The sequence below is a fragment of the Saccostrea cucullata genome, unplaced genomic scaffold (assembly GCF_032062105.1).
Source record: "Saccostrea cucullata isolate Sc308-1 unplaced genomic scaffold, CSIRO_AGI_Scuc_v1 ctg2080, whole genome shotgun sequence".
Lineage (NCBI taxonomy): Eukaryota > Metazoa > Mollusca > Bivalvia > Ostreida > Ostreidae > Saccostrea > Saccostrea cuccullata.
Genome location: NW_026919379.1, coordinates 62,740 through 75,638, shown reverse-complemented (window position 1 = coordinate 75,638; position 12,899 = coordinate 62,740). Strand labels below are relative to the sequence as shown.

Below are 12,899 nucleotides of genomic sequence, written 5' to 3'. Positions count from 1 at the left end.
GAAAGATGAAACTCATGTGGAATTGTCCTCAGGTAGTGTAAATTTAAGTTTGTTCAAATTATGACCCCCAGGGGTAGGGTGGGGCCACAATGGCCGATCAAAGTTTTAAATAGAAAAATAAAGGAAAAATCCCAAGAACAGAAAAGTTATGTTTAGTCATATTGACCTGTTAAAGCATCCTCATGTATTGAAGATTTAAACTTGTTCAAATCATGGCTGCTTGGGGTAGGGAGGGTAGGACCCCCCCCCCCACCCCCCCCGTAAACTTTTCAGTTCTGATCTGATCTGTGCTTTTTCCTAGCGGATGTGCTCAGGTGAGCGATGTGGCGCCCCCCCCCCCCCCCCCCCCCCCCCGTACACTTTTCAGTTCTGATCTGATCTGTGCTTTTTCCTAGCCGATGTCCTCAGGTGAGCGATGTGGCCCCTGGGCCTCTTGTTTTTTCTCGTTTTACTTCTTTTTGAGAACCAGCAGACCATTTTCAACCTAACCTGACACATAGCATCTCTGGGTTAAGGGACAATTTTTATCCCCCACCCCCTTCCCCCCATCCTCATTGAAGAAAGGAGGGCATATTGCTTTGCTGCTATCCGTCAGTCCACAAACAGTTTCCATTCATTTTCTTTGCAGAGGTTGTACATACTGATTAAATTTGGTATACAGATTTATCATTGTGAAAATCCTCAAGTATATAAAACTAGGCATAACATTCATAAATCTTGATCTGCATTTTTACATCTGAAAAATTGATAAACATGTTTTTCTACCTCACCTTGACAAAGTTGAGATGAGCAAAAAAATATATGCTATACCCCGGCATCTGTAATGGATTTAGCCTTGTTTTAGGATCTGGTCTATATCTGCTATACCCCAGCATCTGTAATGGATTTAGCTTTGTTTTAGGATCAGGTCTGTTCCCTAGTTAATATAGACTCTACTTGACCAAACTTGTGTGGATGATACGTAGGGATGCATACTACCAGACTTGCTTCAGATGCTGGATCTGAACTACATTTTCCAGATATAAAGTGAACCAGGATAAAGTTTTTGGAGCAGGTCTGTTATCAAGTATCTAGAAAACCTACCAAAATCAAACATGCATGGATAATATATCTTGGGATTGATTCTACCCAATCTGCTATGGATGCTGAATCTGGCCTTCATTTTCAAGATGAGTGAATATAGCCATACTCAGCCAATGGGCTTGGATGATGTAGGGATGGACACTTCCAGACTTGCTTTGGATGCTGAGTGGGACATACATTTTCCTGATGAGTGACAAGGGTAATGTTTCTGGACTAGCTCAGTAATTTTTGGCCTGTTATGATTAAACTTGCTTGATCTTCACTAATCGTCGGAAACATATATAAATACTACATTTCACTGAATAATGGAAAAAATTTAACTCCCAAAATACCGACCTATAGTTGAGTATATACGGTACATTTTCCTGATGAGTGACAAGGGTAATGTTTCTGGACCTTAGGATGGAAATTTACAGACTTGCTCCAAATTTTTGAACTGACTGACATATTTGTTGATGAATGAATAGATTCAAGTTTTTGAAGCAGGCCCAAGTAACCATAAGTCCTAAAAAATCAAACTTGGATGGAAATTCATCTCAAAATGCCCACTAACTAGAAAAAAAAATATATAATGTGACATTTGCCTAACTAAATAGATGAACTTTGTTCACGTGAGCTTTGTATTCTTTAATTACCAATGTTTTTTTTAATGTGTATGGAAAATCACATGTTTATATACACAACAACAAAAAATGAATTAGACCTATTCTAATTTCTACAAAATTATATTTTAATTTATAAAAAAGCCTAATCTTGATTTCAATGCAAAACATGAATTTAAAAAAAACATATAAAAGGATGTTTAAAAAAATGAAAAAAATTTAGATGATTGTGCATTTACTTATGGGTAAGAATGGTTGAAATCTAAGACCTATACAAAAATTGTACCATGATCACCAATCCCATTTGATGTTTTGATTTCTAAGGCGTGTTAATTTGTTATTAATTCTGTCTGGCTTTTTTAAATACTTCATGCTAAAGTGTTATTATGTCTGCACGATTATATAAGAAGTAAATGTCTGTAAGATCGTGAAGGCGCTTTTTCAAAAGAACATGGTTAACACCTTTACAGGGTGTTAATATCTGTCTGAATGACTTCCTTTCTTAGCTCACCTGTACAAAAGCTTCTGTCCATATGTTTTTAGCTCACTTGAGCCGAAGGCTCAAGTGAGCTTTTCTGATCACATTTTGTCAGTTGTCCATCTGTAAACTTTTCACATTTTAGTCTTCTTCTCAAGGACCAATGGGCCAATTTTAATCAAACTTGGCACAAAGCATCCTTGGGTGAAGAGGAATTTAAATTGTTAAAATGAAGGGCCAAGTCCCCTTACAAGGGGAGATAATCAAGAAAAGACAAAAATAGGGTGGGGTCATTAAAAAAATCTTCTTCTCAATTGGGCCAGGAATGCTGAAACTTATATGGAAGCATCCTTGGGTAGTCTAGATATATTCAATTATTAAAATCATGACCCCCGGGGATAGGGCGGGGCCACAATAGGGAATCGAAGTTTCACATAGAAATATATGGAACAAACCTTTAAAAATCTTCTTCTCAAGAGCCACTGGGCCAGGAAAGCTGAAACTTGTGTGGAAGCATTCTTGGGTAGTGTGGATATTAAATTATTTTTTTTAATGTGTATGGAAAATCACATGTTTATATACACAATAAAAAAATGAATTAGACCTATTCTAGTTTCTACAAAATTATATTTTTATTTATTAAAAAAAAAAGCCTTATCTTGATTTCAATGCAAAACATGAATTAAAAATTTTTAAAAATCTACTTCTCAAGAACCACTGGGCCAGGAATGCTGGACTTATGTGGAAGCATCCTTGGGTAGTGTAAATATTAATTTCTTAAAATCATGACCCCCGCTGGTAGGCCGGGGCCACAATAGGGAATCCAAGTTTTACATAGAAATATATAGAACCATACATGTTAACCTATTGTGATGAAAAATAGGGAGATTCATACCTCAAAAGCGGTAGCATTGCGTGTGCGTTGTTTTACGCTTGGATTACTGACAAATTTCATGTAATATTTACATGTATGTAGCCTTAAATGAAACCTACAATAATTAATCTTAAATATCAACTGCAAAGAAGAAGACAGAAACATCTTAAGTTTGACATAAATTGTACAAATTCAAATATTTTTCATGCTCATCATTTTGCTTAGATTGGCTGTTTAACTTAGCCTTTTGAAGAGTGATCTTTGCCAATATAGCCTAGAAGCAATAATTCTGAATGTTCATTCAGTTGTTAAACAAAACAAATGATGACATGGTTTAAACTATATCTAAAACAAGTTCTTATCTTTCGTTATATAAATCAGATTTCCCGCGATGATCGAAAACGAAAGTAGAGATGTGCCACATGGCTTGGTCAATAGAGTGATTTCTATTGACTTTATTGATAAAATTGTGAGCTCCTGTGCTTTTATAGACGATGCCAAACGTTTTCATCCAATTTTTAAAAGCTATATCTCCTTTTTCATGGCAGTGATGTTGACTAAATTTATCGTAACCAATGTAATCACTGGTAATCTTGTGCTGTTGTCGTTGTCAAATTCGTGCTTGAAATCTGTGTACACATCGATACAAAAAAAAGCGTTTGTATGCTTCTGAGTCAAATCACGCGATATCTAACGAGATTTTATGAGAGTGGCTTCAAAAATGGATACCCAAGCGAACCAAAAATACTTTAGACGCAACTTTTGTAGAAAAGCGGTAGATTTCTGAATTAAATCGGTAGGCGGGAGATGGAGTGAAAAAGCGGTAGACTCCCGCCTAAATCGGTAGAGTTAACATGTATGATAGAACAAATCTTTAAAATCTTCTCAAGAACTACTGGGCCAGGAGTGCTGAAACTTATGTGGAAGCATCCTTGGGTAGTGTAGATATTAAATTGTTAAAATCATGACCCCTGGGGATAGGCCGGGGCCACTTTAGGGAATCCAAGTTTAACATAGAAATTATAGAATAAATCTTTAAAAATCTTCTTCTCAAGAACCACTGTGCCAGGAAAGCTGAAACTTATGTGGAAGCATCCTTGGGTAGTGTAGATATTCAATTGTTAAAATCATGACCCCCGGGGCTAGGGCAGGGCTACAATAGGAAATCAAAGTTTAACCTAGAAATATACAGAACAAATCTTTAAAAATCATCTTCTCAAAAACCACTGGGCCAGGAAAGCTGAAACTCATGTAGAAGCATCCTGCATGGGGTAGTGTAGATTCTAAAGTATCAAAATCATGAAAAGGAAGGGGTGGGGGGGGGCACGATATGTATAGCAAGAGGGGAAATCTGATAAAAAAACTACATCAGCGAAGTTACTCAGGTGAGCAATGTGGCCCATGGGCCTCTTGTTAGCTCACCTGAGCCGAAGGCTCAAGTGAGCTTTTCTGATCAAAATTTGTCCATTGTCTGTCGTCGTTGTCATAAACTTTTCACATTTTCATCTTCTTCTCAAGAACCACTGGGCCAAACTTGCTACAAAATATCCTTGGGTAAAGGGGATTCAAGTTTGTTCAAATGAAGGACCACACCCTCTTCCAAGGGGAGATAATTATGAATTAGTGAAAAATTAATGGCATTTTTAAAAAATCTTCTTCTCAAGAACCACTGGGCCAGGAAAGATGAAACTCATGTGGAATCATCTTCAGGTAGTGTAGATTCAAGTTTGTTCAAATCATGACCCTGGGGGTAGGTTGGGGCTACAATGGCAGATCAAAGTTTTACATAGGAATATGTAGGAAAGATCTTTAAAAATCTTCTCAAGAACCACTGGGCCAGGAAAGATGAAACTCTTATGGAATCATCTTCAGGTAATGTAGATTCGAATTTGTTCAAATCATGACAACTGGGGGTAGGGCGGGGCTACAATGTCCGATGAAAGTTTTACATAGGAATATATTGGGAAATCTTTCCCAATGTACTTCAAAGCTATGATTAGTGATATTTACATGGAATCATCCTCCTTAGTGTAGATTTTAGTTTGTTTAAATTATTACCCCCCCCCCCTCCCCGGGGATAGGGTGGGGCCACAAAGGTCGATCAAAGATTTACATAGAAAAATAAAGGAAAAATCCTTCTCATGCTCATGTATTGAAGATTTAAACTTGTTCAAATCATGGCCCTTGGGGTTAGGGAGGGTAGGACCCTGGGCGATGTGGCCCCTGGGCCTCTTGTTTTTTCACGTTTTACTTTTTGAGAAACAGCAGACCGTTGTCAACCTAACTTGATGCAAAGCATCTCTGTGTTAAGGGACAATTTATATCCCCCTTCCTCTTTGAAGAAGGGAAGGCATATTGCTTTGCTGCTATCTGTCGGTCCACAAACAGTTTTCGTTCATTTTCTTTGCAGAGGTTGCACATACTGATGAAATTTGGTATGTGTACAGATTTATCATTTGAATATCTAGGTCTGTTTTGGGTTTGGTAAAGCAATGATTGATAGAGTTATACCTGGTGGACGTAGATGAATTCCAATTATTTGCAGTTTCCATTCACTTTCTTTGCAGAGGTTGCACATACTGAAATGAAATTTGGAATACCATATATCTAGGTCAGGTTCTATTTTGAGTACAATTGAGCAATTTTTGACAGTGTTATGTTCCTTGGACTTATAAAAAATCCTATTATTTGCAGTTGATGCATCTCAGATATTGTAGATTCCTAATTATATATGAGGAATTAATTTTCAGCATAAGTTCGCGAAAAAGCGAAATTATGTATTACTCGATTTCATTTTTAGTGCGCTGAAATCCATTTAAATTCTATTGATCATCTGTCCATTCATGAATAATATTTATGGGATTTGAAGTTTAAGAGCCAGTACGCAATAAAAAGTACTCATGAATATTAAGGAATCTACAGTTGTACTTGTAGATGACCCCTATTGATTTTAAGTTCAAAAAATCAATTTCGTTTCCATATACACTGGCTTGTTAACCCTATAATGTATGTCCAAGGAGGTTGGAAGGCATAAATGTTTCCCAAACACCTCTTGTTTGAAATTCTTGGTAACTTTCTTTTAGTTATCATTTAATATTTATAACATAGCACAGAAGAAGGATAGTCGCTTTGATATCCAGTTTAGTTTTGTGTTCTCCAGATTGGAGTTGGGAAGGGGGAAGGGGGGGGGATTCTCTGTTTGTAGGAAGAGTTAACAGTATCTAAAGGATAAATTGCTTAATTTCAGGCAGACATATGTGTATGATACTGTCTTCAATGTCTACCTGATGGATGATTCAGTTGAACAGTCTATGAATGAAAGATGTCTTATATTATGTAGTGAGCTGTTTACAGAACTCCTGCTTAATTTTCAAAGGTACATAAATGACTGCCTTTTGTCTTTATTTCATTACAGTATTTTGATATCAGATGTACAAAGGACAGTGTATTTTATGTGTAGACAGGTTGTTGTTCCAGCACCAGTTTGTAAGTGCAAGGAGGGAGAAAACCTCAGACAGACAGACACACAACACCACTTCACTGCCACCCTACAGGTACTTAATCACATCTGTCTGTTATAAAGCACTGCTATATAAAGAAAAATTAAAGTGAAAATAACGAACAACGATCAATCTCAAAAAATCTGTGGAGAGAGCATAAAACAGAGACCCCTTGAAATCTCAGAAGTGGGATCAGGTGCCTTTGAGGAATAAGCATCCTCTGTTGACCGGTAACACCTGTCCTGGGCCCTGTGTAATAATCAGTTAGAAGGAACATTTCCAAGTCTTATTCAGTAAAAAGAAAAAAATGGCCTAACAGTTGGTTATGAAACAAGCCAAAATATGATCTTATGATATCATATGCTAACAAGGTAGGAATAATGACAATAGAATTTACGAAATGCTGACTTTAAACAAGGTTGTCTCTGTAGTGTGGAACACTGTTAGGGTAAATGAAAGTGAAATCCTTCAGTAATTTATTTTCCACAATTTGAAAACAGTTTTGGGTGAGATGATCATTTATGTAGCATGGGCAGCAGGTTTGAAACCAGAAATGACAAGATTTAAAGTGACAATACGGCGCATCTCTTCAAAAACAGACTTGTTAAAATTTTCCTATAGGATTTGGAATTTTTTTCATACTCATAAATGTATACACTTTCAGAAAATTACAAATTTCAAAAGTAAATAATTCTGATTATTTCATTAAAATAAATAATTATTTATGGTCCATAAACATATACATCGCAACGTGTTCGAGGTTCCACATTCCATGTTATACACGCATGCGTATAGTTTTCATAAACAAAACAGCATGGTAAGAGAGGGAAGCCCGGTAGGCCTGCTACATTGACAAAATCGACCAAAACAAAAAACGAAACCAAAAATAGAGCTTGAAATTAAACAGCAACTTTCCTGACAAAAATTTAGTTGGGAGATTAATATAATCATTGAATGAAGAAGAAACGGGATCTCGGCGACATTCACGTGGGGCTTGTGAAGGTTCTACCCTATAGGTTTGTTGATACATATGCTATCATTTCTCGTATCTCCATGGCTTTTAAAGAAAAAACTCAACATAAAAATGCACTTATGACATATAAAAATTATTGCCATTTGAAGTGCAAATTGTATTGGAACTGCAGAAAGATATTTTGTTTGACATTTTGTTGCGATGACGCATTGATTTGGTGGATTTTCCTTTCCTGCACCCCAATGCACAAAACGTCAACATTTGTATTTAATCAATGTTAAATTCGTCTGAATGCAGACTAAAATGTTAATGATTATTAATTTACTGGAGAGTTTATGTAACCGAGCAGTAACAAGACCAGGTCACGTTTAGATTAAATCTTTATTAAACAGCAACAAACGACAATGGCATGTGTCTATAAAAAGAATATACATAAATTATAACAAAATAGAATGAAAATAATAAATTATGAGAAAAAATAACAAGTTATGAAAAAAGAAAAGCGTTTCAATAGCAAATACCTTTACGGACAGCACGGCCTCGAGAAGTGTGACCTTGAAAAACTGGCTGGCGGGACAAGTAATTTCAATCGAACATGAGTATTTATACCCAGACCTACTGCGCAAGTGGATTGAGTTGATTTTAAAAATACGCCAGTCAGGAATGAGATTACAAAGAGTGTTCGACAAAAGCCTTTACAAAATATTAGAATCATACTCACTAAATTCAATAATCGAATAAGAAATAAGTTAACAAAAGTGAGTACGGTATTAGCCTAAATAAATATATGAATTAAAATATGTAATTACTTGGTCACATTAAGATATTTTGATTCTGAGAATTGCTTTTACCTAATATTCCATTATAATTGTAAACCCTGCATTGTATGCACGTGCCAATTTCTAATTCACGTGGTGCAAGTAAAGAGATCTAAGTTGTACGACCCTTGATTTTCCGGCAGATTATAATTACATTAATTTTGTATGAGGAGAGAATATTTATTTTTCTCAAAATGCTTACTTCAACATTTTACCTTATTCCTGAAAAATATGTTGGGTAAATTTGAATGAAAAAGGACGACTTGCAGCCGTATTGCCGCTTTAAGTGGTTGCTTTCATAGTTATTGCTTTAATTGAAATTTGTTAACATACAATGTAATGTTTTGTAGATAATGTGAGTGAAGTCGCCAGTTGGCCCATTGTTTTTCACATTTTCAAGTCAATATTCTTACATGATTGATTAACAGTTAATATGTTTTTGTGTGAATTGAGAAAGTTCATGAAAATATAATTTATATGTTTAAGGTTGAATGATCTACTCATTAGCTTTTTATCTTCCAAATAAATTTTCATTAAAAAGTTATGTTTTGTGTAAATATGAAAATAATTAAAATGCTTTGATGCTGTAGACTTTGATTTCCTATCTGGAGCCTGATGATAAGTGTGATGCTTGGCTGGCACAAAAAATACAGGACATGATGGAGGAGAGAGGTTCCAGACTTAACCAAGAGTTCTACATACAGACAGCAGTCAGGTAGAAATCTGTTTCCTAAAGTCTGTGGTCATTGTAATGATGATAGAAAACCTATCAAGGAGTTGTATTTTTGGCTAATATTTTTCATATCAGTTTTAAAACCTGATTAAGTTTGGGTTACAACAGGTTTGACTGGTCAACAGTGTTTCACTTCTGTGTAGTGTGTATTATAAACAGACAGCAGTGTTAACAGGTTTATCACTGTGCAACCTGCGGCTTTGGTGCACATGAATTAATGCAACAACTAACTGATTATGCCCTCATTCGAAGAGTTATACAGATTTTTCAGCTAAATGTCTAAGTCAAGTTCTGTTTTAGGTACGATCGCACCCTTTTTGTTAGAGTTATGCCCCTTGGACTTACAAAAATTCCACTTGTTTGCAGTTTCCGTTCATTTTCTTTGCAGAGATTGCACATATTGAAATGAAATTTAGTTTACAGATTTTTCAGCTGAATATCTAGGTCAAGTTCTGATTTGGGTAGGATTGCACCATTTACCCTTTTGGACTTAGAAAAAATCCAATTGGGGGGGAGGGGGGCAAAAGTGTTTTGCAAACATCTCTTGTTTATTTTGAAACTCTAATCTTAAAAAACGAAAGTAAATTAATATTTAAGAATGAAATTAATAAAGTTCACAAAACACAAAGCATGTTACAAACAAGAGACAATGTCTTTTTTTCATCAACATATTAAAGGTATTTGTTATTTAGTTCATGTGTTAATTGACTATGATATCTCCATCATAACTATGACTTTCGATTCAAGGGAAGTGTATTTAGTTTCCTTGTTCATGTAAAAAAAAACTGTTAGGATTAGTTATTTGGATAATTAGTTATGAAAACAATGCCATCCTGTTTTGCTACCAAATTGATATTAAATTCATGTGTTAATTGACCACCATATCTCTGTCAAAACTGACTTTGATCTTGGATTCATGGGAAGTGTATTTAGTTTCCTTGTTCATGTAAAAAAAAACTGTTAGGATTAGTTATTTGGATAATTAGTTATGAAAACAATGCCATCCTGTTTTGCTACCAAATTGATATTAAATTCATGTGTTAATTGACCACCATATCTCTGTCAAAACTGACTTTGATCTTGGATTCATGGGAAGTGTATTTAGTTTCCTTGTTCATGTGAAGAAAACTGTTCGGATTAGATATGAAAGCAATGTCACCCTGTTTTGCTACAAAATTGATTTCTTTTCTATGGGTTATACAATGTATTGAAAATATTATTATAGTTGAGTTTTGAATTTAACCAACCTGTCCTCAAGTGAGCTTTTCAGATCACATTTTGTCTGACTTCGGTCCATCTGTCTGTAAACTTTTCACATTTTCATCTTCTCAATAACCACTGGGCCAATTTCAACCAACTTGCCACAAAATATTCTTGGGTGAAGGCGAATCAAGTTTGTTCAAATGAAAGGCCATGCCCACTTTCAAGAGGAGATAATTAGGAATTAGTTAACAAATACTGGCATCTTTTAAAAATCTTCTCAAGAACCACTGGGCCAGGAAAGGTAAAGCTCATGTAGAAGCATCCTCTGATAGTGAAGATTGCAGTTTGTTCAATTCATGACCTTCGTGGGTAGGGTGGGGCCATAATGGGCGATCAAAGTTTTACATAGAAATAGATACAGTAAAACTTGGTTGTAACAAAGTCACTGGGACTTATCAAATATAGCTGGGGATGCAAGATATATTCGCTTAATTCGTGAATTCGCAATACCTGTGTTCGTACTAAATGAGTTTTAATGTATAGGAAAAACATCTTGAAAAATCATCTGATTAGTCATATTTTTATGAAAGTAGTGTAGAATTATGTTTGTTTAAATCATGGATATAAACTTTTCGATAAAAATTCATTTTTTTTCCAAGTCACAGTGCTAAGGTGAGCAATGTTGCCCATGGGCCTCTTGTTATCATTTAATTTTATTCTGTATGCATAGAACTTTTAAAGTAGGTAGTTGTTGAGTTTTGGAAATTTCATAATATTTTGTGTATATCATGTATTTTATTGATTTGTGTATATTATATATTGCTATTGATTTTGTGTTTTGTAGATTGATCTCTTGTTTACCTGCATACTCAATCTTTGTCAGCTGTCCATCTATGTCGGGAGCACTGGATCTGCCATGTCAAATCATTAACAAGTATTTCGTAAGTCTTTCAAATCATTAACAGGTATTTCGTAAGTCTTTCAAATTATTTATAAATATTTCGTAAGTCTTCAAATCATTAACAAGTATTTGGTAAGTCTTTAAATCATCAACAAGTATTTCGTTATTAACGAGTATTTCGTAAGTTTTTCAAATCATTAACAAGTATTACTTAAGTCTTTCAAATCATTAACAAGTATTTCGTAAGTCTTTCAAATTATTAACAAGTATTACTTAAGTCTTTCAAATTATTAACAAGTATTTGATAAGTCTTTCATATAAACAAGCATTTCGTAAGTCTTTCATATAAACAAGCATTTCATAAGTCTTTCAAATTATCAACAAGTATTTTGTAAATTTTATATTTATACCCCCAGCAAACGAAGTTTGGGGGGGTATATAGGAATCAAATTGTCCGTCCGTCTGTCCAGCTGTCCGTCCGTCCAGCTGTCCGTCTGTCTGTGCAATCGTGTCCGCTCATTATCTTTCTTACAGAGGGACATTAGAATCTACTATTCCACACAAAGATTGCCCATGACCTAAGGGTATGTCATGACCTTGACCCAAGGTCATTTGGGGAACTTCAAGGTCACTGGAAGAAAAATTTCATAATTCGTGTCTGGTCCATATCTTTCTTATGGATAAACTTCGTAGGTACTCATTTCACACAAAAATCGCTAATGGCCCAGGGTGTGTCCTGACCTTGACCCAAGGTCATTTGGGGAAGTTCAATGTCACTGGAAGAAAAATTTCATAATTCATGTCCGGTCCATATCTTTCTTATGGATAAACTTGGTAGGTTCTCATTTCACACAAAGATTGCCCATGACCTAAGAGTGTGTCATTACCTTGACCCAAGGTCATTTGGAGAAGTTCAAGGTCACTGGAAAAAAAATTTCATAATTCGTGTCCGGTCCATATCTTTCTTATGGATAAACTTGGTAGGTTCTCATTTCACACAAAGATTGCCCATGACCCAAGGATGTGTCATGACCTTGACCCAAGGTTATTGGGAAACTTCAAGGTCACTGGAAGAAAAATTTCATAATTCATGTTTGATGCATATCTTTATTAAGGAAAAACTTAATTCTGAAAAACCCAGCGGGGGGTATTTTGGTTTGTGATCTCACAATTTTATGTAACAATGAATCAGAGAACCTTTAAAAATTACTGGTTTTTCAATTCATAAAAATAAATCCTGATGCATAATTCTTTAAAAGTGAAAGTTGATTTAAATTACAGATCTCAGGACAATTTTCCTTAAATGAGGTGAAGGGAGATGGTTTTTTTTTTTTTTTTTGTGTGTATTTTTTTATCTGTAATAGATTAGATGGGAAAGGCAGTGTAATTCTATAATTTTCAATTCAGAATTCTACTAGAGTCATTTTATAGATGTATTTAATATCCAATGAAACGACCAAATATATATTGAACATTGTCCATTTGAATAACTGTCACTGTCCACATTTATTCAAATTAGCTTCATGTACATACTAATCAGAAACCTTTATTTTCAGTCACTTTTATGCAGACATGGTTATTTGCCAACAAGTATTACCTTACATATCCTACAGGTAAATTGTTTATTACTAAATTACTTGGGAAGTTTACTTTTATCTGCGACAAAATTTATACCAAAATGTGCCTATATTTAAATTTGTAAATTTGAATCCATTGCTTAATACAAAGTTTAAG

The 12,899-nt window shown here is 35.0% G+C and overlaps 1 protein-coding gene across 1 annotated transcript in view; it reads left to right on the top strand.

The window, feature by feature from the left end:
- The window catches only part of LOC134230319 (Fanconi anemia group A protein-like), a 146,177-nt gene that overhangs the window by 72,363 nt on the left and 60,915 nt on the right, over window positions 1-12,899 (top strand). The window contains exons 25-29 of the mRNA XM_062712088.1: window positions 6,285-6,413; window positions 6,498-6,591; window positions 8,919-9,043; window positions 11,109-11,205; window positions 12,722-12,778. Coding sequence (XP_062568072.1) covers window positions 6,285-6,413; window positions 6,498-6,591; window positions 8,919-9,043; window positions 11,109-11,205; window positions 12,722-12,778 — 502 coding nt within the window. The remainder of the gene's footprint in view (window positions 1-6,284; window positions 6,414-6,497; window positions 6,592-8,918; window positions 9,044-11,108; window positions 11,206-12,721; window positions 12,779-12,899) is intronic.